This window comes from Buteo buteo, chromosome 1 (assembly GCF_964188355.1).
Source record: "Buteo buteo chromosome 1, bButBut1.hap1.1, whole genome shotgun sequence".
Taxonomy (NCBI): Eukaryota; Metazoa; Chordata; class Aves; order Accipitriformes; family Accipitridae; genus Buteo; species Buteo buteo.
Window position 1 is genome coordinate 79,413,469 of NC_134171.1, and position 26,908 is coordinate 79,440,376.

At 40.2% G+C, this 26,908-nt stretch overlaps 1 protein-coding gene across 1 annotated transcript; it reads left to right on the forward strand.

The window, feature by feature from the left end:
• Positions 1–5,405: 5,405 nt before the first annotated feature.
• QRFPR (pyroglutamylated RFamide peptide receptor) lies at positions 5,406–25,496 on the forward strand. Its single transcript, XM_075025590.1, has 6 exons — positions 5,406–5,745; positions 19,193–19,351; positions 19,905–19,966; positions 20,782–21,017; positions 22,607–22,704; positions 24,690–25,496. Exons 1-6 carry the CDS (start codon positions 5,406–5,408, stop codon positions 25,091–25,093), a joined length of 1,299 nt encoding a protein of 432 aa, XP_074881691.1. The 3' UTR covers positions 25,094–25,496.
• Positions 25,497–26,908: the final 1,412 nt, after the last annotated feature.

Here is a 26,908-nt window from a genome sequence, read left to right on the forward strand (position 1 = left end):
TGCAGTCCTTGGCAGGGTACACAGGGGAGTTATGCCAGGTGTGCAGCAGCTGCCTGACCGAGCACCCTGCATTCTGGAGACACAGGTTGTGTAGCACGCCACTGCGACAGGCAGTGCTGGATCTGTGGTTCCTTTTCAAAGACAGGACTAGCGAGGTTGGGTTTCCCGAGCTTAAACAAAGACACTCATGCATGTAGCAGTTCTCATTTAATCGCTGTATCAAATATGACTAGTAAGCTCTATGGGGCTGTAAGGTTTGTCTCGCACACACACCTGTGTATGCACTGTACAGTAACATCACTGACAGATGGGGCTGGGTTATAAAACTAAGTGGGGATCACGAAATCTAGAGGTGTGCATGAACCCAGCCATGGAGACAAAAGACTCCACAAGAATAAAGATTTTCAGCCGGCAGTGTTTATAAGCAGAGTCACACAGCATGAGACAAAACATTTTGGAGTTAGCCCACACACTAGGTTAACGTAATTTATTTTCTGTTCAACCATTCCAACATACTTTACAACAGTGTGCAACTCTATTTTAGATATTGATGCTTTTCTTAATAAATATTGTTTTGTGGAAGCTGCCTGTCATCACAAGCGATGGAAAGTAAAGCATGAAGGAGGAAGATGAGACAATAGCCAGAGATAGGCATACACTGATAAGACCAACCTTGAGCTGTATCCTCAGTTACCGACTAAGATTCTAGTCCAATTAGTGTCGAGTTTTCCCTTATCTAAGAGAATTTACAGTTTGTTTGTCTAAATGTATAAAAGCATGTAGCCTAAAGATGAGTATTTAGCCTCAGTGCTCTCCCCAACATATGTTCTCAATAAACAGCAAATGCTCTAACTAAATTTATGTTTCAAGGGCTGCTTTGACAATTTTAATAGCTACTTTATTTTTGACTTAACCTAAAATTACCGAATGATGCTGGTAAGCTGTTCTGTTCCTTTGAAAAATGATCCTAAAATCTGTGGTACTAATATGGCTTAGAAATGAGTGGATCCCCAACATATCTACCAAAGGATCCAAGGCTAATAAGGTTTACTAGTCATTAGTTGCAGTGGCTGTTTAAAAGTTGGTAACATGGATCTGAAAGGAATTCTCTCTTCTAAAGGCTTTCTAAATGTTAATGGAGTGAAAGAGGAGGAGGAAAGGGATTCTTTCTGTTAGTAGTTTTGTCATCTATTTCTTTTGTCTGAACTAGACAATGTGAATAGAGATTTGGAAAGAAAGGTTTGTTTTAAAATTCCTGGTTTAGGATTACACAATAAGTATGTGCTTTCTCAATGTTCAAAATGTGTGCCATTCACAGTTTTTACAAACTTCCCGCTCAGTTTACAAAATTTATGCAAAACGATGTATGCACATTGTTGTTGGCTTTTTTTCACAGCAGCCATACATGGATTTTATTGCTTGCTATTAAAAGGGAAACAGACTGGAATTATAGCTTCTTTTAGCTTTGTAAGAGAAAAGGTTACCACCTGTGCACAAACTGACTGACAGTATTTTTCAGTCTGCAGAAAACTCACTGTCCTTTTTGAATGAGAATAAAGTGTCATACTGATGAATCATCTAAGCAAAAAAAAAAGCGCATATGGTGGCATGAAGAAATGAGTGGTTTTGAGAGAGTGCAACCTGGTACAAGTCATATTTCACCACTTTTTATGCTTATCAGTCTGTAGGTTTGTGACAAAAGAATATATAATTTCTTTGAAGTCAAAGTGAAATTACTGGCAAACCCAAGACTTGATGTTCAAGTTGCAAGGTTGTTTCACTGGGATTCTAGATATAGATGTAAAAGATTTTTAGCCATTTAATTAGTAGGAAGCTTAATTTTTTCAGTTAAGAAAAATGCACTGTTTCTGTATAGTCAATTATTTGTTAGAATATTTTGGTTTTTTCACACCCTGCTTTATAGTTGTAAACATATCAGTTTCACAAATAATAATCAGAGGAACAGAAAAGTGCCTTCTAATTTATTACCTATAAAGGTGTGTACAGGTGAATAATAGTCTTTATTTTATAGCACACTACAGCTTCTCAAATTTAGAATGGAGATTAATTTGTTAAGTATTACAACGATTACGTAAAGGCATGACCTATGTCCCACTGACGTAAATATCAAAACTCTATAGACTTCAATGGAAACAGAAGTAGATTCGGAGGTAGATGATAAAAGATATGGAAAAATCATTAAAAACTGAAAAAAAAGTCATGCAGGAGGATACAAGATATGTATATATCTATATTTTGGCAAGTGAGGCAGGAGTGAAGTTGCTCTACAAATTAAGAAAGTCAATTAAGGGAAAAGAAATCTGTTTCAAAAGGCTGCTTTATACCTCTTCTGTTAAGAACCAAGGCAGGACTGCCTTCTTACACATGCATACGCTCTCTTTCCAGTTTTAGAGAAAACACGTTTACACGACGGGTCATTTTACTGAAGAGCTGAATGACAGTAGGGAGAGTCAGAGCAGCCCCGTATTGCTTTGCTTTGTGGACTGCAGGAAGCAGCAGGAGCCGGCAACGGTCACAGGGTGTGGGATAAGGCAGAACACTAGTTGCCTGCCCTGAAAAGTAAGAAACACTTTTCCCTACCTACCAATCATTTGTAGCCCAGGGAAGCAGAGAAGTAATTTCAGTAGGTTTTAGATGAGGTCACCTTTTGTAACTCAACCCTTTTTACTCCAAATATAATTTTATTCAAGGAGCTGGGTAATGCGATTACTAGCGATTTCCCGTATCACTTGTATGATGTCCATGCTGTTCTTGCTTCAGCCAAGGGGATCGATGATGCTTATAAAGAATGAAAGTTTCTGTAAATCCTACATTTATCTTCTCCATGTGGGTAAATATTCAAGACAAATGTTATCTGTAAAATTATCTGCATCGTGCCCTTCTTTGCATGCAAAAACCAGCTAAATCTGCAGCAGATGTAATGGCACACTTCCATAGCCTACAGCTTCAAGATTTGTTTATATTATGTAGATTAACCATTCAGACGTTTTTAATCTTTAATGCTGTTTGATTACTTGTAATGAGCAATCATAGTAATAAAATAAGGATAGATGCAAAACAAATGTCCATATTAACCATAAACCCTGATTATTTGCAGTATTTAGGTGAGAGCTTATTCCTATTTTTTAAGTTCTTGATAACCTTGGATGCTTTTGCAATGAACAACACAACACTGCAGTCCACGGTGACAAAGACTGGCCTTCTCCACATTTGGCCCTTCTTTATTTAGAATAGAAATAACATCTGCTGAAATGCATTTGGTTTGTTTGTCAACAGAAGAGCTGCTAAATGAGGTTTCTGTTACTAACACAATGGGCGGGGAGAAGAGGCAAAAGGAAAAAGAGGTATAGGAAAGGGTGTCTGAACAGAGTACATGAAGGTGGCTTTAGGCTACAGGTGTAGTTAGTGTATGGTCCAAGGGAAGGTGCTGGGAAAATTGAACCCAAAAGAAGTCTGTCTGCACTATGGAGCATAAACCTAGCAGGATCATTATAGGACTAAAAGAGCGTGCTTTTCTAGCCAACAAGGCAGGCCTAAGAGAAGGTGAAAGGGGCTGTCTGAATGTTGGGAACTAAGTTGGTCTGATGAGTGTTTGCCTTCCAGAACAAGGCTTGGAAAGCCTGTCAGACAGCCTGATTACATTGGTCTCAAGAGGAAAACACAGGGCCATATTGCACGAAGAAAGGGTGATGAAAGGGCCCTTTCACTATAGAATAAGGAGAATCTTAATTCTTTGCCATAGAACTATATATTAGAAGAGGTTTGTCAGCATTTGGAGGGGTGACTTGTGCAGATTGGAATACATACATAACAGCACAGGCACTGGAACTTCTCTCCATTGATTTTCACTTAATGCAAGTATTTTCTTTCAAAGATGACACAAAATATCTTTGCTCTTGTTGAGAACCTTCATTTTGCTGAGAACGACTTAGTGGTGAACTCCTCCCTCTCCAATTTTCCTTGGCAAGCCAGCAATGTAATACTTAATAAATAGACAGCTTTTGCTAGACTTTTCTTCATTCTGTTTTATACTTCCCTGGTACAGGCAAAGACATACCTAGGGCATGGAGCACCTTTTCTGTACAATTTTGTAGCATTCTCCTAAGTGATGTTGTTTCCTTATGAAACATCTATCACTGTGGGGAGGGGGAGTTGTTGCCAGAACAGTTTTCCGTATTGTTATTGCCTTCTCTGGATCCTTTTCAATAATATATTATGTGAATGATTAAAAACAAGTTGTTGCTATTAAATGTATTATCATATACTACAAAGGGGGTATACCTACGCTAGTGAGAAAGCTGTACTGTGTAATTTAAAACAGGCTGGATGACAAATCAATGCATATTTTCAACTTGACCTCTCCATTAGACCTTAACTCCCATTATTATCCACATTTAAATTGCAGTGGCATTTTCTCGATGACTAGCTGTTGCAGCTAGTTAGCTAAGCGCATCTCAGTAGCCTACGTAACCTTACCTAAGTAGCCTAGCCAGCGAGGTTGAGCGGGATGGGATTCTGTCAAGCCTCCTCCAGCAAGAGCGGTTGTACTGCTGGTGAACGTCTGCCAGGGAAAGGAGTCTTCAGGAGCCTCCTGGGATCTCAGCAAGCTCAATGGCCAAAACTTTGGAAAAATCGCTTTTCCGTTTGAGCTTTGGCTCATCATCACGCGAGGGCCTGCAGCCGCATTGGCGCAGAGGGGGCTACAAGGGCAGATAGAATGCCCCCGCTGCCTCGTTTGGGCTGGGCACGGACCAGCGGCAGCGTGACACGCAGCGGGTGGCACGAGTCTCCCCTCACGCAGAAGCGCACGGACCCGCTACACCATCTCTTTTATTTCCCTCTCGGCCTGATCCGAACGTGACGGAGAGGTTGAGCTCGGCAGTTTCAGCTCCCACCTTGGGCATTTCGAGCCTCCGCTGGGCAGACGCCCGCCGCGAACGACGGGTTCCGGAGGGGTTGGCGGGCCAGGGCTGTGAGGGGCGCCGCGCGCCGCCTCAGGCGCGGAGCAGCACGCGCCCTCGGGAGACCCCCCCCCCCCCCGCCTCGCGGGGCAGAAAGCCGTTTAACGGCCGTCACGCTCCACAGTGGCGGGGTCGGGGCGGGCCCGCGCTGCGCGCTGATTGGCTGCCGTCCCTCCCCCCCCCCCCCAGGGGCCCCGCTGGCCACAGCAGCCGGCGGAGGTTGCAGGCGGCGGCAGCTTGACCAGTTCTGTGAGGCGACGGTGCTGTCGCCCCGTGCCCAGCTTACGGCTCTGCGAGCCCCCGCCTCCGCTTCTCCGCGCCGGGTCCGGTCCGGCTGCTTCGCCCCGCGCCCCGGCAGAGCGGTGGAGGGGCGGCGGCGCTGAGGGGGCTGAGGAGGGAGGGAGTGAGGAGGAGGAGGGCGCCATGCGGTCCCTGAACATCACCCCGCAGCAGTTCGCGCAGCTCCTGCGGGACAACAACGTGACGCGGGAGCAGTTCATCGCCCTCTACGGGCTACAGCCGCTGGTCTACATCCCAGAGCTGCCGGGGCGCACCAAGGTGGCCTTCGTCCTCATCTGCGTGCTCATCTTCGCCCTGGCGCTCTTCGGCAACTGCCTGGTGCTCTACGTGGTGACCCGCAGCAAAGCCATGAGGACCGTCACCAACATCTTCATCTGCTCCCTGGCCCTCAGCGACCTCCTCATCGCCTTCTTCTGCGTCCCCTTCACCATGCTGCAGAACATCTCCTCCAACTGGCTCGGCGGTGGGTACCGGGGCCGGGGCGGGTGGTCCCGGGCCGTTACGGGCTCGGCGGCTACTGGAGGGAGGGGCGGGGGGCGGACGATGAGGCGCAGCGATGGGGCAGTCCTTGTGGCCAGCCCCGCCGCTGAGACCCTCCCGCCGTCTGTGAGGGACCCCGAGGGGTGTGGGGTGTCCCCCGAGGCGAGCCCCGGGCAGCCCCGGCCGTTGGGGCCGGTCTTGGACTGAGGAGGAGGAGGGGCGCGGCCGCCCGGTTGTGAGGGAACCGCCGTCCTCCCCGAGGGCAGCGTTATTTGCCGCGCACCCCCGCCGAGCTCTTCGCGCTGGCACAGGGCTTCAACTTCTCGGTAGAAACTTGCAATGTCTGCTGTCCCCGGAGCCGCTGGTGGCGTTCAGGCATTCGCAGTCTTTTATCGCAGGACTGGGGCGCTGTCTCCAGGTGTGTAGTTCAGTAACCTCAGCCTGCCGTCAGCTGCTTTTCCGCAGAGTTCAGTAATGGCTACACCACTCCCTCAGGTTGTGTTAAACCCAGTGGGCTTTCATGCTTGCATACGTTAAAAGTCGCAGTATGTGTGTGAGAAACTATACGTTGTCTGGTGCTGATGAGGTAGTCTTGCCGTACTTTCTCTTTTTTTTGCCTCATAAATAATGGAATTTGTCTGGCAAGTGAAATATCAGTCTTTATTCAGCTTAAGTTCCTCTGACAGCGGTTGACTTGAAGTCAGACCTCCTTAACCTTTTGTGAGGAAAAAGAATGTGTCCTTGGAGAAATAGGAAAGTGAAAGAACATGCAGAATTTATGTTGAAATTATGCATTATTTTCAAGATATGCTGATATGAAGGACCTTTGGGCAAGGCCTCCCTGATGCCTAGAAATAATAATTATTTTTTTCTCTTTTTTGTGCACCCCAGTTCCGAAGTGGTAAAGTAACATAAAGACAAAGGTGAAGTAACACTGCAAATGGTATTTATCTTCCTTTTCTTGGTCTTAAAAGTGTTTGACCGTTGTAAGTGGAAAAATAAAAGGGATGGTTTTGCAGCAAGTAGCAGACAACATCTTATACAACTACAAACTGAAATATTTGTCAGAATATTTTAATATGAACAGCAAAGATGTTCGTAAAGTGACACAGTTATGTTTCGATTTCCAAGGCTTCCTGTGCTTCCATTGTTGGGAGGCAGTGAAGGTTACCTTCAAAGCATGGAGATTTAATTGCAGTACATCCCACAGGCTAGAATGCAGGATGGGAATTGACAGGTCAGAGGAAGCTTGAAAAGCACATGGATACCTAACCCAGTGAGAAATGGGCTTTATTTTTGTCTGAAAAACAGGAACTTTCTGGGAGAAGTGATGAATACAAAACTCCAGGGGCTACTGACAGTAAGGGCAACTGTTTTATTTTCTTACAAGCTGTCTTTGGGGGGGGTGGGTAACCACTGTTTTAAGACAGTACAGATGTTGAACCCCCAAACTAACAAGGACGTGTAAATAAAAATAATGGAATAAATTGATAGCTATACTGCTGTGCCTTCCTTGTGGCTGCTGTAGTTCTAGTTCTCCTTCCTCTAAGACAAATACAGCAGAAAGTTACTGGTGGCATCAAGAGATCTCACATAAAGGGGGGAGGACTGAATTGAGTAGCTTTCCCTATAGGTAAGAGGTGTGATTGTTCTCACTCCTAAGGAAGACCCTGGTCTGTCAGCTTAACCACACATCTGACAAGAAGCAACTAAAACTTAGGTGGGATGAAGCCTCCACCAGAGGTGAATTACAGCATATATAGCACAGGCATGTGCAACGTTATGGGGAAAGTATGTATGTTTATACTTACTTTCTGTTACCGAGGTCACTTGACAAAAATCTAGAAGTAGTGAGTGCGAAAAGTATAGCATAGTTGCAACAAATATCTTCAGATATTCAGTAGCTGGATACTTTAAAGTATACTGTTCTGTGGGTTTTACTGTACTTTTTGTCTACCCTCTTTGCTGTGCTAGAGCATCTTCAGTACAAGTAGATCCATAGGTCCTGTTGACTTTGATAGCTGCCTTTATGGTCCTGGTAAGATAATTAGCTTTAACTAACACAGTATTGGGAGGGTGTTACTCTTCACTGTTGGGAGCGGGGGCTGCGAAGTAAAATTCAGGAAAAGAAATGAGATATAAACTGGCGGTATCCTAAGGGTATCTGATTCCTGAGGCTTACACTGTGAAGCATGAATAGTGATTACAGTTATACTGCAAATCAGAGCCTGCCAGTTTGGGAGCAGTCTTTTTCTTGCTAGCTTTACTGGTTTAATTTTTCTTTTGCCTTTCATTTTGTAGTCTGAAAAAGCTTGTTCTCATCCACCTTAATGCAACGTCAAATGAACCTTAATGAACGTACAAACATAAGAACAGCTGCAGTTTCAGGGTAGCTGTTATCTTTTAAGACATTATGGGATGCTATCAGAGAGGACTACTACCATTTTGGCCCTTCTAAAGTGAAGGGTGAAACACTTTCACCCCAAAGGGTTCCAGGTGTGCATAGTTTACAATAGAACTCCAAGGAGAATGTTGATAGCTGGTGATGTAAAGTAATTAAAATTGTGGATGGTAAAGTGGCTCCTCTAATTGATAGCGTTTGTCAGAATTCTTTAGAAATGGAAGCTTTCTCAGCTTCACTGCATTACGCTTACCAGAACTTCTGACAGAGATGGGAAGAACTAAAGCACTGGCATGACTTTTTCCACAGTATATTCATTAATATGTCTTAACTTCACCTACAATTTAGCAACTGCAGTTTCAAGAAACTGAATGTGTGCCTCACTCTGCCTGGTGGTTATGCAACTTTAACGCAGACCTGCTAGCTCTACATAGACAGCAACCGGGAACAGCACCATATTGACCAAAAATGGGTGAATCGGTCTCACTTTTGATTCTCTGATCTCTTAAGAATGTATAGCTGTGTGAGACTCTGATAGTGACAGTATACAATTTAATTTCTGAATTTATACTTTGCAACTAAAATGGCTGTAATTTCTAGGGGAACTTTTAATAAAAATCTTGCAAGCTAATCTCTCTGTAATGTGGAAGGCACTCTGGAAGAAAATGAAAATTGTAGCTGTGGCATAAATGATCACTAGGATCATATTTATTGGTAAGAGGAAGATAAAATGGGAATTTGAGTAAGGGGTAAATTGATGCATACAGCAAAGGTAGTCTTGGTGCAAACTGAAGCAGTTGAGGATTTGCTTTCATATGATCATTGGTAGGCAGCAGCAGTGGTCTCATTGTCATACTGATGGCAGCACTGTTAAAGATAAATTTGGGCTTTTGTCTCTGGGCCAAATATTACAAGAGTTGCTTTATTTTCTGACACTGCTTAGTCAGTAACACGTTATCTTTACAGAACTGCCTGGAGCAAGTATTACTTGTAATGTTGTGTAATATAATAGCCCTGGCAAAAGATAAGGTCAAAACATGAGGTTACGGTAGACCTAGCACTATGCTACAACTTTCTCCTGAATTTCTCATCAGTTAGAATATGTATTCTCAAGACAGGTATCAGGGGGTGGCTTTTCCTGTGACTTAGAGAGTAGTGAGTCATCTGAGGCACTGTTGAACACAGAGCAGCATTTGCAGCATTTGAGATGCCCTTGCATATCTTGTTTGGCTTCCAGCTGCCACTCGAGAGAGAGGTGGGTCTTCTGTACATTGCTGTCATATCTGGTGCTCCTTGACATGGCAGTTTCTTCTTTTCTAAAGGCTTGGTTGAAAACCAAGTGGCATCTTCTACCCAGTTGAGTATTTAGGGTGCTTTCTGTTCTTTACCAAACATCTTGTGTCAAGCAGTGTGTTACCTTACTTGTACCTTTCCTGTATGAGAATGCATAAACATCCCTTTCTGAGGAACTAAAACTAGATCTTAGTAATGGAAATTACTGGGCCTTTTGTGTCTGGTATTCTTGGACACCTCTAAGTTCTTCAGAGAGACAGAAACTTCTTCACTCTGACTCTCTTCTGGAATGTTCTTGGACACTGAAGAGTTTCCAAATACTCTCAAACTGCTGACATGCTGTTAGGGTTAATATTAGACAGTAAAGCTGGATGTGAGAGATCCAGTTATTTGAGTCTCCTGTTTTTAAGCTTTTTTTTAACTTTCCAATTTAAGTTGTCTAGACTTGCTGTAAATCAGGTCAGGGACACAACAGCACTCTTCATTTGCCTCCTGCAGTGTGACAGGTTGTGTCTTGGGATTGATCCGCTGCTGTTAAGAGCAGGGTGATTTTGTAGTTTTATCTGTATTGGTGAAATCTTGCATTATCCTTCATTCTCCATGCCCTGCTATTGTGTATTTTGCGTTATTTGCTTATGAGTAGAGGCAGGAGTAAAATTCTGTATGAAGATGGTTTGAGAATGGGTTATGTAGTGAATGCCTCAGTAAAGGAAATAATAGGCATAGTGTTTCAGTGAGGTGGTTATTACGTCCTTTTTCTTGGTAGAAATACCTGGCATTCTCTCCCTTGCATCGAGTGAATCAGGAATGTGCTTGCTATGTCCTGTTTTGCTCCCTGCTAGTGAGTCTCTCTCTTGAGAAGAGATCTGGACCTTTAACCTATAGCCTGGCCAAAACCCCTCACCTGTACTACTTGTTGTTTGTACCACAATTGCAGACAGTAATTTACTGCAGTAGTTTTGTGTTCTAGTAGCAGTGTTTTGGTGCTGCACAGCTATCTTACATTTGCCTGAAGACTGTGGTGCCAATTTTGGTGGCTTTGTAAACCCACTGGCAGAGAAGCTGCATGTAAGCTTTGGAAGGAAGGAGGGTGGATGGTGTGGAATATCTTGGTCAGCTAGCCCGAGGTGTGTGGTCCACACTTTCAAATTGCAGGATAGAGGGAATGATGTGGACTCCATCAGTAAATAAACTGTAGGCTATTTGAGGTGCATGGTCTAATTGCATGGGCTCATAATGTACCATTTTATCTCAGCTGCTGTAGTGGACCATAAACGGACTTAAACTGCCATCAGGTGCTACACTCATGCCTTTTTCTGGGCAGACGTATGTATAATGTTCTTTATCCTCTATAGGTAACATGTGAGAGACTTATGTATCATGAATGGTAAACTACTAAGGATGCAAAATGTGTGTATACCCAGGAATCGATATAAAACAGTGCATCGCCCAGGTATGAAAGACTCTTAAGGATATCATCTGTATGATGATGACTGACTTGTTTTCTGCCCTGAAGTTAGAAAATATAAGAAAACTTACCTTGCTTTCATCAAGTGAGCTGGAGAGAACTTACTTACAAGCTGTGATAGAGATTTTAGTGCAAGGACTTGGTCAACAACATTTTAACAGAGGAAGGAGCAATTTAACTTTTATCAGAGAATAGTTTCAGGATTTTGCCTTTATTACTCTAATAATAGAAAAACTGATCTTTTAAATATGTGATGAAATGGCTAAGTCATAGTTACAAGTGCAACATCTGATAATGAAAGCATGAAGAATTGTTTAAAGGAATACTATTTATCTTTGCAGCCTTCTGAATGTGTTATCATTGGGGAAAACTAATCATTGCTTGAATAATCTGTGCAGTTTTTAGCAGTGCATAGGGAATACTTTTGGGAACCTCTCAGCTTCTTGAAAAAGAGAAGCAATTAGTTATTTTCATTCCCAATATTCCTCTGCAAATGATTTTCTTTCCCAATTGGAAATGGTCAGTAATAAATGCTGCACTGCTGTCTTCACTGACAATCTATTGGAAGTGTTTGCTGAAAGCCTTACCTTGTAGACAGTTAAACATTTTGATACATATTTAAGATATCGGGTGAAGTATTAATATTGTTATTTAAAATATTCAAAAAAAGTCACGCATTTCTGTACTGGGGGTATGTAAGTGGAAATTGAGCAGGCAAAAAAGGAGATTTTTTTTCTTGGAAAGACTTGGTGAAAAAGTATTATTTTTAAACAGCCTTTAAAAAGAGTTTGAAAAATATTAATCAGATTCTTTCTGATTCAGATTTATGAGGCATATTAGATGCATAATTCATAGCTTGCCAAAGATCTGAAGCAAAATTCTGCTCTGAGAGATTCAGCGTAGCCACAGCCAAAAAAACCAAAAAGTGAACCAGAATCTGAGAAATAGTTTTCCCAGTGTCTAAGTTTAGCACAAGAAGGCTTCAGTGCTGGGATCATCTCAGAGTGCTTAAGTGTGTTTATCTGTGCATTTGAAGGCATTACATAGGTGTTATGTATTTTGTGCAGTATAGTATAAAAATGTCCCAGGTGTCTCAAAGACCTGGAATAAATCTAGCTGTGTGTTTTGCATTGGGAAGCAGAAGGTAGCACCCTTTTCCCCCAAGCTCCATCTGTCTAGGGTTTGGCTCATTTAATGTTCATTAATGACTTCAGGTAGCTGGTGTCCACACAAATTTTGGAGTCAGGTTCAATAATTTAAACTTCAGTTAAAGTCAGGATCTAGCCAGCCTTTTCATATGAATCAAACTAAATGTTATTTTCAAGAGTAAATCAGTGATTGCATTAATCCTGGATTTTTATCATTATGTCCTGATTCTGATTTAGTGGCAAGGGGAATGCCTTTTGTTCTAGCAGTGCTGGTTAACTCAAGGATGGGATGCACATAAACAGACAATAGAAAGAGGAATTTCTGTTTTGAAGTCACTCTCGCTTTTTAATCCTGTGTATTATATTTACCAGGTGATCTATCATTGTGAAGTCTGAGAGAAGAAATCTAATTTGGGTCAATTAACAGTAATACATAGGGAAGCAGAGTAGTCCATGTAGACTGACTTGTCTTTTGAGAGTGGGTGACTAGGACCAGGAGCACAAGGATGTGTGAGGTGGGCTGTAGCTGCCAAATCCTGAGCTGTATATTCTGCTTGCTTTTTCCCCCTGCTTTTTCCCCCTGCTTTTTCCCCCTGCTTTTTCCCCCTGCTTTTTCCCCTGCTTTTATTGCATTTATCTTCATTGAAAGAAGCAGCAAATAATAATTTTGTTTTGTTTTCTATGATTTAAAGGCTGTGGGGATTTAAGATAAAGAATTAGTAGTAACAGAACAAGATGGTCAGCTTGGAAAAAAAGTGAATGATCGAGCTTCTCTTGAATTCTTTCACTTGACACTGAAGGTGGCTTTAGTAATTAATTACTTAAATCAGCAGCTAAGAAACATTGGTTTATATAAATTTTAATGTTTGGAATTTGCACTTCATAGCTATTTTTCCTAGAAAGGGGTTGCATTTTGATGGTTAATGATTAAAATGTGATGTGTCTGTTTAATTAAAAATAGTTCTTTTAACAAGGTAGGAGACTGCTTTTTGATAAATAAGAGGATATTTTAAATGTATGTGTGTATTAAATGTTTTCCCTTATGGAAACTTAATCACTGTTTTCTAATGTAATTTATTATATGGTTGTCATTAACTAACTGTTGTGAGGTTGTTGAATGGAAGTTGCAGTGTAACTGAAGTGTAGGAGGACAGCATTGCTTTCAGCACTTACCTGTAGGCAGTGAATGTACTGTTATAATCGATGTACAAGTCAGATTTATTTGAGGCAAGTAAATCGCGTCCTTTCTTACCTCATTTTTCTTCATAGGTTTGAAGAAGAGTGCATACTACTGGTTTCTTCCATATCAAAGGCTACTTGCCTCTTCTAATCTGATTATTACAATTTGGGGTGTTGTTTTCTTGACAGCAGGTGTAGGTTTATGTTGATGATTGGTCTGTCTCAAGAGAACTTTTAGCATTGTTTCTAAAAATTTGTCTTAAACCTTCTTTTCTTTCTCGGTTATTTCTTTTTCAGCATCATTATTCCAGAGCCAGGAAACGCTTCACGTTCCCTTCTGCCATTAAAACGAAGTTACTTCTTTCTTTGGTGAATGCTTCCTTTATCCAAGTGCTGATTTGTTTAATGACTCCGAAAACACTATAAGGAGTGAGATTTAAATAATCTTGACTGAAACTCACTGAAGTGGGCTTTTGTTCTTTACTTTTGTATGTTACTCTTTCACTAGTTGTTCTCTTTAGGTAGGATCTGAAATTATGTTTTGAAGAATATGTTGTTTAAAAAGAAATAAATTATAAAATAAAGCCATTCCAGTGCCTTTATCATGAAGATAAAATGAAAATCCAGTCTTATTTTCAGATTGGTTGGGAGATACAAAACTTCACTGTATTCTTAATCCAATGTTGATTTATTATAGGTGAGTGTATCATAACAAGGACATAGTACCTGATACAAATAACTAAAATATCTAGCAGTCATTGTAATGAATGGAAAGAAGACTTGAATAATACTGGCTGTTAAACCATACTATCTCCAAACCATGTTCTAAACAGCTACATTTTTATCAGTTTGATTAGAAATAAGGTGTAAACTAGTACCTCCCTTTAAATCTTCTGTTATTCTGTGATAAGTCTGAACACAAACATGAAAACTAGCTTGACATGTCGTCGTGGTTTAACCCCAGCCAGCAACTAAGCACCACGCAGCCGCTCACTCACTCCCCCCCCATCCAGTGGGATGGGGGAGAAAATCGGGAAAATAAGTAAAACTCCTGGGTTGAGATAAGAACGGTTTAATAGAACAGAAAAGAAGAACTAATAATGATAATAACAACACTAATAAAATGACAACAGTAGTAATAAAAGGATTGGAATGTACAAATGATGCGCAGGGCAATTGCTCACCACCCGCCGACCGACACCCAGCCAGTCCCTGAGCGGCGATCCTCCCCCCTCCCCTTCCCAGTTCCTAAACTAGATGGGACGTCCCATGGCATGGAATACACCATTGGCCAGTTTGGGTCAGGTGCCCTGGTTGTGTCCTGTGCCAACTTCTTGTGCCCTGGCTGGGCATGAGAAGCTGAAAAATCCTTGACTATAGTCTAAACACCACTGAGCAACAACTGAAAACATCAGTGTTATCAACATTCTTCACATACTGAACTCAAAACATAGCACTGTACCAGCTACTAGGAAGACAGTTAACTCTATCCCAGCTGAAACCAGGACACATGTTTTTAATATATCACAGTGTTTCACACAGCTGTTTTTTGCCTGTCTCAGTCTTATTTTAATTTCATGGTCTAAACTATGATGTAGTAGCATAATTTGGGTTTTTCCCCTGAAATTTAATATGTCTTCCTTATAGTAAAAATTGGCTTTTTTCTCAATTTTTCCAGAAGGGACTTTAAACTAAAAGGCATTTGAGAATGGGGTTGCATCAGTTTCTTCTTGCTGCAGGTGAAGCTTGTTTTACACAAATGGGTTAAATAGTAAGTGAAATGTGCATGCATTATTGGATCAGGGACTAGACCTCAGTACCTGTTTCCCTAATAGTGACTATGCAAGTTTGCAGGTATTGTGGGTTTTTTTCTGGCTGTGAAAATTCGTAAGTATTCTTGTGAGATGGTCCATTTCAGGGGGAGGTCCTGAAGGTGGGACCCTAGTGGTAAGGCTTTCTCCTTGAGGTTGTAGAGCCAGGATTTGTGGCCCCTTTTCCACACTTCCCTTGTTCAGTGATTACAGCATTCAGTCAATTTAAGGGAAAGAAGAAGTAGTGCATCACCTGTGTTTTAGGAAGGCTCAGATCCAGTAAAACCTACCTCAGCTGTTAAATCGAGTCTCACAGGCAAGGCTGTGTTTAGGGTCCAGAATACTGTGTCCAGTTTTGGACACACAGTACAAGAAAGATATTGATAAACTGGTATGAGTTCAGCAGAGGACTGCCCTGACATCAGGGTTGGGAGCAGCTGCCCTGTAAGGGTGGAAAAGCTGAGGGACTGGAGCTTGTTCGGTCTGGAGAAGCAACAGTTTTGGGGCAACCTAGCAGCATTTTGCAGTGCATACAAGTAAGTTATCGAGAAGATGGACCCAGGCTTTTCAGAGCAGCGCATGGCAGAAGGATGAGAGGCAAAAGGCTTCAACTGAAACAGGAAGGTCAGACAGGATATAAGGAAAATCTTTTTCCATGTGAGGACAGTCAAGCAGAGAAAGAGGCTGACCCAGGGAAGGCTCTGCTGTTTCAGCCTTGGAGATTTTCAGTACCTGAATCCTCTGGGCTGCATCTGGCTTGGTCTGGCTTGATTGCTGATCCTGCTGTGAGCCATGATGTCAGATGAGAGACCACCTGAGTTTGCTTCCAACCAGCATTATTCCATGGTTCTCTAATTCTCTTCTATGCTTGTCAAGACTGACTGAGACAACTCTGCAAGGCTGTGCTGGGAACCTGTAGCCAGAGGTGTCTGAAGGAATAGGGCAACAGAATCAACACTTTGGACATTAGGCAGGTAAATCCCAAAGAATAAAATGGTGATTGGACTTCCATAAAGGACTTCTGAAGTCCTTTCAGTAATCTAATTCCAACTCAATGACAACAAGCTTTCTGTTAGGAAAGAATGTGATTTAGGGCTTGTGGACTTGGAGAAAGTGTTTTGAAAAGATCTGCTGAAGAGTTAATTTCCATATAGATATTCTGTTTCAGAATATTCCTGGAATAACCAATGTGATCACTCTGAGCTTTTTAGTATTCTCAAATAATAATTCCAGGTTGTCTTCTTCCTTTCTCTATAGCACCCCAGCCCAACTGCCACCATTCTGAAATAGTTACCTTATTTAACAATAAATGATTCTCGTTTTCCATGTGTACAAATTATTTAATTATAAATAAAATAATGAAAGTTTTGAAAACCTAAGAAAAGGCTTTATGTGGAAAATATTCCCTATTCTGTCAAGTACAATGACCCCTGGTATCTCAGGATTGAATCCCATTCAAACACATTAAGGATGGTGGAGCTGGATCTCTAATCTGTTGGCATCAGATTTCCATTGAAGTTGATGACTTCTTTTGGCCGTGACATTCTAAACACTGTCTGTCTTTCTTTTTTTCTGCCCAAACATACCTGTTTCAAACACTCAAGCAAACGAGAGTTGATTTCCTTGCTAAACAGTCATTTAACATTGGTGAAGTGTTGCATTTGAAACCCTAGAGTGTCTCATGATTTCAGAAGACAGGAAGCATTTGTATAGTGAGTGACAATCCAGGGAAAGCAAAAGAGCCCTAATGCAATATGGTAATGGTAATACAAGTTGATAGTCAGAGACCCTGGACTTGGTGGCAATGAGGAGCTTCAGGGAGGTTGAAATACTGTTCTATTTTTACTGTTGATAAATAGAGGCTTTTTGAGTAGCTTTTAGTTACTGTCCTTTTGAAGATTTCATGTTATTTCTTGGTTAGAAAAATGCATGTGGCTTTTTTTCTTTGGTCACCAAGTCCACCAAGGATCCAAAATGTGTACCATGTGCCTCAGAGCAGGTATTTCTGTTTCCAGCAACCGTATCTAATGAAAAACATCCTTTTGTTTTTTGTTTTCCATCAAACTTTGCTTTTCTGTTCATGTTATTTGTATCAGGAGTCACTTCTAACTTACCCAGTGAAGAAAAAACTTGAAACCAATAGTGGAAACTCTCCTTTTGATTCAAAGGAGTAGGATTTGGGTTTGGCTGAAGATTGTTTTAGCTCTGCTTTACTCATGGCAGTAAGCTGATTTTCAGAAGTGGACAGAGATTGTGCACCATAGCCTCTTTGGTTGTATTCACCATTTGTCATGTGCAAAGAAGGTATGATCTGAGCTTGCTTTTTTTATATCACTACAGAAGTTTCAACACACTGGTTGAAGGACTATAAATTTGACCGAGTGGGTCTTGTGCTTGTATGTGTAGCACATACTGTACTGAGTGTAGTGAGAAAGTGATGAGATGCTGAATTAATAAGATATTGGCCGTGTTTTGTAAGGGTTTTACTTTGTGCTTACTGAAGCCAAGGAAGAAGTGGGGGGAATTTTATTGTATAAATTGCAGTTGATAAAAGATGTCAAGATGTCTTGTCTTGCTTTTCTGACACCCTGGAAAAATACATACTGGGTGAGAAACAGACTTGCAGCCCAGTGCATCTTCTTCCATGCAGTTCCTACTGACCATGCTAAGATTTCATTCAAGTAGCTTGAAATTGGGCTGCATGGTATATTTTTATTCTGTTTTAAGCCAGATCTGTGTGCACATTCACGGTGTTGCTGGTGTTGAAGATGTACTTGGAAGGTACTTGACTTCCATCCTTTGCCCCTTGCCCTCTCCTTCCCTTTTTGAAGCCACAGAAGTAGTGATTTTTTTGGCAGCTAGAATTGATAAGACCAGTAGCAAATGAGTTCCTTCTTGTAAGCTACAGTGGCTTTTGGCCTGGCCTAGCAGACAGAAGCTTCCCTTTTCATTGTTCCTTTCGTGGAGGGCAGGATTAACTTTCCTGTTTGTTTTCTTTCTGTTTTCTATGCTTTTGTTGCTTAAGATGTCTGTAGCATCTTAAAGCTTGACTTAAAATTAGATCAAATATTCCTTTGGCTATTTTGAGTTTATGGATTATATCTGGGTAAGGTATAATTCATAATCAAGTAAGGGAAATAACCCCAGCTGTTGCTGAAATGAGTAGCTGATACTGAACTAAGAATGTGAGGTAACTAGAGAATGCAGACATAAAAAATTATGTCAGGGTCAGAAAATGAGTAAATAAGAAGTAGGTTGGGAAAGGTGTTAACATAAGATTTTTGAGAGAATAATTTATACCAGTTTCTAAGATGCTTCGGATTTGAGGATGAGTAATGGAAAATGACTAATGTGTTAAGAACTGAATATGTACTTTTGGGAAGCTATAGCAGTAATGAAATCTGAACATCTGTGGTAGCTGTGCATAAATAATGGGAACTTATACAACTGTGAAAATGCAGGCAGAAAATTGCATTTAATTTGGACAGTGTCATTAACATAATGTGTTAATCAGGAAAGAGGGAGACTTGAAGAGTGGAAAGGTGATGAGGTTGATTTTCTCCTCTTATGTTATGCCTCTTAGAGGACTCATATATATGTATCTATATCGATATATATCTATATCTATCTATTTCATTTGGCAGAATGATGCATTAAGTGACAAAGTATACAAATAGAGTGGCATTTAAATGAGCCAAAGGAATGTATTTGCAACAGCAGAAGAGGTGAACACTAACAGGTTAACACTAAGACTTTCCTAAAACCAGAGAGTAATCTACCAAGATAAGAAGATTAATAAATATCCCTCTAACTTGGCATATTTGAAAACAGGTGGTGGAAGACTTGGTCAAAAGTGAAATAGGAATAAGTGTCAGACTGATACAGAGCAAGTGAATATATCCTTAGAAATCTTGGTTTTGCAGATGTAGTGTGTATGACAGAAGAATGACTGTTGAAAGCTGCATTTGATGAATAGCTTGAATAGGTGACTTAACAGTTTAGCTGTTGAAATAAATCTAAGAATATTAGTCTGTTCTTTTTGCACAATAGCCCTTTAGTAATAAAGTCTATTATTGGTAGCTCTTTCATGAACTGCAGCAGTTGCATACCTTACTTTCTGACTATTGCAGGTGCCTTCGCTTGCAAGATGGTACCGTTTGTTCAGTCCACTGCTATTGTAACTGAGATTCTTACAATGACCTGCATTGCTGTGGAAAGACATCAAGGAATTGTGCATCCACTAAAAATGAAGTGGCAGTACACCAATAAAAGAGCTTTCACGATGCTTGGTAAGATTTTAGGCATCTCGAGTAATTGTGTGTATCGAGAAATAATCTTCAGTGTAGATGGTGTGTCAGAACAGAAGGCACTGATATGACCAATGATTCAGAGGTAGAATTAATAAGTCTGGTAACATTTATAGAATAGCTCAGAAGTCAAAGATTTACTTAACCAAGACTCTGATAAACCTTTGGCAGGCTTTTTTTTTTTTTTTTAAGAAAGGTTCAAAATATACAAGCACTGGTAAAGCAATGTCTCACCTGTAAATGGTCCTTCCATTGTAACACAAAGAGAACATAGATAATGCTGGTCATGCAAATTAAGTTGCCTTTACACTTTAATACCAATAAATGAGGGTAGTTTGAGAGAAAGAAAACTGATTACAAAAGAGCATGCTGTTATTGATGTGAATGTTGACTGATATATGTCTCATATAGAAAACTTTGTTCTTTATTTAAATTGTCTACTTAGCCTGACTTTTTAAAGATGAAGCTGTTAAACTGTTCATATCAAAACTTACTCTGCTTGTACAAATTGTTAAAAAAATGTATTTGTTTACAGGCATAGTCTGGTTGCTGGCACTTATTGTTGGGTCACCTATGTGGCACGTGCAACGGCTTGAGGTATGTTAGGTTAAATGGGAATTTACATTTTAAACTCAGTCCTTGCTGGATCTTTTTGTACCTTTAGCAATGAATTGAATAAACTTGTAAGAAATGAGAGCGGGATAAGAGAAGTGGAGCTTTTGTTGTGTGTGCCAGCATGAGAAAAGCTAAGGATTAGGATTTGCATGCACTGGAAGGACTACCAACAGGGACTAGTCACGTCTACCCTCCCCCGTTATGTCAAAGAGCAGCAATTACATCTCACTTCCACAGTGGTTTCCTTTTGGTTTATAGGTACACTGGCACACAGCAGTGTAGGGCTTAGATGACTGTTTCAGGGTGACATAGTGTCCCTGAAATTTGGAAGAACTGTGCCTAGTTTAAAATGTAATTAGCTGCCCATTATAGTTTAAGGAGTTACTGTACACTTTTGGAGGAAATTAAAAAAAAAAAAAAAAGCTTGTCAGAATCTGCCGCTTGTGAGTCTGAATGTTAACAGTCTTTTGTTTGTTTGTATGTTTTGTTTAAGTGACTAATATGCAGGGTTTCTATATGCCCATCTTTACTTAGCCAAGGTCTCCTTTGAAAGAACTTGTTAAAAAAAAAAAATTCTGAGGAGGAGTGCAGATCAGAGCATCTCCTGATGTCTCTTAGTCAACTTGGATCAACTCAACGCTTGATGTGGAAAAGTGCTTGGAAGAATTTTGTCACTTTGAAAAGTCTCTCTGTTGAATTTTGGTTATTGTATTAAGAGCAAGGAATATTTGAATGTGCTTGGTTTTTACGCATGGGGTAAACACTGTAGTGACTCATCTCCTTTACACTTGTTACAGGTTAAATATGACTTTTTATATGAAAAAGTGTATGTTTGTTGCTTGGAAGAATGGGCCAGTCCGATTTATCAGAAGATATATACGACCTTTATTCTTGTTATACTCTTCCTTCTTCCACTGATGTTGATGCTTTTTTTGTACACTAAAATTGGCTATGAACTGTGGATTAAGAAACGAGTGGGAGATGCTTCAGTTCTTCAAACCATTCATGGGAATGAAATGTCTAAAATATCAAGGTTTGTAAAGTAAAATACAGTTGGAACTTTGACTTCTAGAAAGCTTCCCCCCCGCCCCCCGACAGTTCTTGAAAACCAATGCAAAAAAAAGTAAACTTGTCTTTCCTTATCCATTGGGAAGTCTACAAGCATAGACCAGATTTTTAAAGCTAGCTAGTTATTTAACACTTAGATACCCAATTTAAGGCAACTTAAACAGATTTTTTTTTTTTCTTCAAATTATAGTATAGCCATACCTTTGAAGTCAAGCCCTTTCAATAAATCTCATAAGTTATGAAATGCTTGTTTTTAAAAGATGTAGGCCATGAGTTAGAAGATGACTTGGGGAAAATGCTGCTACATTGTTTCCGTATGTTCTATGGAAAGTTCTTTATATAATTCTGAGACTGTGAACACTGCTTTATGATCCTGTTAGAAGTTAAATTGGCAAATGGGCAAATGGGAAAAAATCAGAATTCATTTAAATACTTTGGTACAGTTTAACTTGATGTAGCTTCCAAAGAATTTTGAGTGTTCTCAGATGTGTTTGTGTGAGCCTATCCAGATGGTAATGCTCTATCTGAAATACTATGAAAACAAATATCAACTTTGCTATTTAGCACTAAATACAGGCTACTCCTAATATTGCCTCATGGTTTTTCCTTTCATTTGGCAAATTGATCTGTTGCCTGATGTGCTACAAACCTCTTAACAGTTCTGCTCATTGAGGAGAGCATCACCTTAAGTATCAACTGTAAGGACAATACTGACAAGAAGCTTAAAAGATAAATGATTCCTTAGATATTTGTCTAACAGTGTGCCTAAGGAGGCAGACCCCTGTAAGTCAAAACTGAAAGAGGGTGCAATCTCACAGGAGTTAAGGTGACATATCATCTTTAGGCTACTCTTCAGTTTATTTTCACACTGGAGAGAAGATCCTGTAACTGCTTCCAGTAAATTGCTGCTTCTTTAGCTCAAATGAGAGATCCATCTTGGGATCTCTAAATGTAGTTATATGAATTACATGTATCAATTTGACGATGACAATAAATTCGTGTGTACCTTGAGTTTGTGAGATATTACAGTGGAGGCAGTGAGTGTGTTTCTTGCTCTTATTCTAGCACTTCACCTGCTGGCAAAGGTTGAATGTTACAGGTGCAGTTTCACCTACTCACTGTTAAATCCTCTGTGTAATCAGGTGCTGCAGGTACAGTCAGTGCAGCCAGATCTAGGAAGGGACTCTTGGTTTTTGAGCTATTAATGGAATTTCATGTGGTTTTTTTCCCCCTCCGTCTCTTACTATTGGAATTGCATTTGCTAGAATAGAGTGAAAATGGCTTGCAAGATATGCTAATGTCATTGCTTGCTGCAACTGCAAAGTGCATTGCTTTCCCAAAAGAGAGAAATAAAAGGTGTTAATTGATGTGCTGGATTTATATGATGCTGCATTTCTTGTTCCAAAGGGTATTGTGTACTTCTGAGCATTCTTCCAGGGTTTTATTTGCATCAGCAACCATCAGAACACATTTACAGATCTAACTTGAAGAGACACATCTAACCACCAGTCAATTCTTAGTGATTCAGTATGGAATGTCTTGATGCAATTTCAGGAAGAAGAAGCGAGCAATTGTAATGATGGTCACAGTGGTGTTTCTCTTTGCAGTCTGTTGGGCCCCTTTCCATGTGATTCACATGATGATAGAATACAGTGAGTATCTGCCATGTGTCATACAATAAAGCCTTTCTAAGGTTTTTTATTTGGTTGGTTTTATTTGTTTTTTTGATAATGGAACTACAGGTTGTGAAAAGCTAGTGCTGCTGTAGCGTTCAGCTATAGAATGCCTTCTGCTAGCAAAGCTTAATGTTGTGCCTATAAATCCTGGATTACTGTCTTGTAATAGACATACATAGCTAACAACAGATGAGTTACTCTGAAGTCTACAAGGGACAGACAGATCTGCAGTGCTCATACAAAATGAGTACATTTCAAAAAACCTATTATCATAGAATTATTTAGGTTGGAAAGGACCTTTAATGTAGTGTTTGGGAGATACCTTATAGCTGAGAGAAACTTGTGTGTCAGCCACCTCTCTTCCCTGCTGTGTGAATTAAAAACAAACAAACAAACAAAACCCCAAAGAACCCCAACTTTGTGCCTTGCTGTAAGCCCTACTGAACTTTGTTGCAGGGTGGGTGGGAGGGAACCCAAACTCTTTACAGGCTCCTTTAGAATGTAGGCTCTTTAGAAAGGAGATCCTTTGCTTCTGGATTTGTACAGAATATAATCCAGTCCTGAAAAGGATGTTTGCTAGGCCTTACAAGACTCAAGAAAAAGAAAGACGTGACTATTAGGATGGTGAGCATATCTCTGTGGATTCTTTTTCTTTCCATGTCTGTCATGCTACCCTCATTTGCTGAAAGGTCAAAAGTACCTGGCTGGAAGGTAAAAGTTATTTCCAAGTATAAAAACTCTTGAACAAGTAACTTTTTAATTCAAATTTAATTTTAATTTAATGTGTGAAGATTTCTATTTGCATCCACTTAAGTTGTCTTACTGCTTTGAGTTAAACTGTTAGGAAATATTTCCTTCACTTGCCCTGGTTTTCACAAGGTAGGCATATTGGAAATATAAATAGTGGTAATGCCCAGTGAATCCAGTGGAACTTTCAATGGTCTCAACTGGATACTGGCTTGGAAATGCCCTCAATGCTTGTTATCTTTGCTTTTTGCTGTTTGCCCTATTCTCTGGGGTCCTGCACTGTTCATCTCCCATCTCCTACATGGGTACTGGAATAGCACATGGGACTGTGCAGCAGGCTATGTATAGGAACAGGAGTAATTTTTCAGTAGTTTTTGTACTCTACTTGCCAGAGGCAGCAGCTGTTTCTTTGTCTTCTGTCACAAATGAGGTTGTAGCAGATAAATCAGTAGTCCTGCAGCCAGTCAGCTCACCCAAATGATGTTTATGCCTGGGCAGAATCAGAAGTGCAGAAGCTGTAACTATTAAAATGGTCTGGGTTGTCCCATGTTAAGGTTGCCCGTAATGCTACATGAACTGTTTGCTCTCTTTTAATTGCTAATTTCAGGAATTATTTCAGGTGCTGCAAGGCCTTTATTTTACTTGTCATATAAACCTTTGTAGTATTTATCCAGGGTCTGATCGCTGAGTATTTGAATTCAAGGAATTCAGTCCTTTGTGATATCAATGATTAAAAAGTGAGAGATGTGACCAAGACAATGCATTTTTACCTCCATGGGCTGATCTGTGTCAGCACAGAGAAAAAAGCCGTGCGTGGTCAGTGACAAGACAGGGATTGGTGTTAAAGTACTTACACATTTGATATGGACATGAAACTCAGAGCCAGAAGAACAACTTGAATAAACAAGGCCAGTACTTAATAGGCTGGAAGCTCTCTGTTGCTTGGACATTGGGCAGGTTTTTTGGCTCATAAATTGCCTTTTTTGAATGACTCTGTCCTTATTTACATATACACAAGGCAGGGCTATGTGGTAGATCTTGATCTTTCCTTGCTGATCAAACCGAACCCTATTGCTAATACTAAGAACCTCCAGCAAGGTCTTTTGTTGATTTTTAAACAAAAACTTCTAATACCAGACTGGATATAATTAGGCATAAGTAGTAGGCATTTATGCCATTCCATGCTTACAGCATATTTCCTTTTTCCTTTCCAGGTAATTTTGAAAAGGAGTATGATGATGTGACAGTCAAAATGATCTTTGCAATCGTCCAGATTATAGGATTCTTCAATTCTATTTGCAACCCTATTGTGTATGCTTTCATGAATGAAAACTTCAAGAAAAATTTTCTGTCTGCCATCTGCTTCTGCATTGTCAAAGAAAATGCATCACCAGCCAGGCAATTTGGGAATTCAGGGATTACTATGAGGCGGCAAAAGGCAAGTGTTTCTCAAAGAGATCCCATTGACTCGGATGAAGCCAGGAGGGACGCATTCAGTGATGGCAACATTGAGGTCAAGTTCTGTGATCAGCCAGCTTCAAAAAGGAATTTGAAAAGGCACCTTGCCTTATTCAGCTCTGAGCTTACTGTGCATTCTGCATTAGGAAATGGACAGTAGCATCACAAAGGTTTTGAGAATGGAAAAAGCATTCTCTTTATATGATAACTTTCAATAAGCTGTTTAAAATACTTTTCTACTTTGCATGCTGAAATGAGGGGAAAAGTATTTTGTGGATTATTATAATGTTGGGATAATGTTGAGAAAATGTAATATATGTTATAAGGATGAGGAGTAAAACTTTGGAAAACAATATTACTGTATGATTTCCAGGAAAAAAAAAAAATTCTTCCTAAGCTAATTTAGGGCTTGTTTGCCCTCTGCTTAAGGTAAACGAAACAACTATTGCTTGCTTTGTTTATTCTGTGTTTGGATGCTGGCACACTGCTCAACCATACAGAGCTGAATGCCAGAAGATGGGAACTATGGAGAGAGTGCACACTTTTTTTGGACAACTTGGAAAAACTGGCATGGGTCTAACATTGTAAGATTTGCTCTTTGCAGCTCTGAGGACAGAGGAGCTTCAGGTGTGAATTCAGGAAAAATGCGGACTGAGATGCAATTATATTTTGGAAAAAAAAAAAGTGAAAGAGCCAGAATTTGACTCTGAAAAGATTAAGATTTAAACCTTGCATGCATGGTCAGATTTTGTTAACAGGAAACATATTAGAAATTAACAATGCATGCATAATTAATGTGCTGTTTCTACAGATTAATTCTTGGGTACAAATTTAAAGGTCAGTGTACTGCCCTGTAAACCGCATTGTTCTGCTGAAAAATGCAGAAGTTGTACTGTACAAGCATGCAGGTGCTGGAGGTGTGATCTCTAGAGTAAACACTGAGTTTAACTTAACAGTCATGCTTGCATATGTGACTTACAGGTTGAAAGTGTGATGTTGCCATTTTCTGGAAGGATATAAAGGCCAGATCCAGAGCCTGTTGGGACTCTACAGAAGCCTTTCAACTGGATATCATGGTCTTTTGACCATACACTTCTCTGAAGACATGCACAAATTTTTCTGTCTCTTCATCATCTTCAAAGTGGATTAATTACTGTCTAAGAACAGGGTCAGTGTTCTGTTATTTTTAGGCTTCACAGTAAATTGTGGGGTTGAAATCTATATAAATGCTAAACATTTTTTTCTCTCAGTGGGTCAAACTGAAAAGTTATAAAAGGATGCTTACAAGTGGGGCTGGGGAAAAACTGTGATCTAGAATGGTACACTGTGATCTGATCCCATAAATGAGGCTTTGAAATACATAATTTGCAACTGCAGCTGAGGTTAGGTTGGATCCTTTAATAGCCTGTGAAATGTCAGTGCTCTCTTCTGTCATCCCTTGCCTCACCTAACGGACCTTGGTGCTCCCTTGGCAGTGAATTTTAAGATTTTCTTACTTTGCTACTTTATACTTCATTGTAAATGAAAACTTAGTCTAAATTATCCTTGTATAAATTGGAAGTAATCTGATCCTTCTCTAATGTTCAGAAATTCCCATTGGATAAGGTATTCTGATGCTGGTTTGGGATGTACTCTTTATTTACATATATATTATTTATATTGTATATGATATACTCCGATGCAATGACAGGGGAAGATACCTGACTGGTCCTGACAGCCAGGAATTAAGAACAGTCCTATTTACATAAGCATATGTATTAGATAAAATAACAATTTTTGAGAGCTATATCTGGGTAAAACAACATGACTTGAGGTCAGGTTTTGCTTTAGACAGTCATGCAGACATGGCCCTGTGCATTATCTTTGAATAATGCTGTAAGCAACAGCAACAATTTTTGCCTGCAGTTACAACTGTGATTTCCTTTGAAGGCCATTTCTGTCATAGCTTGTCTTTCATCCTTCTAGACAGGGGTCT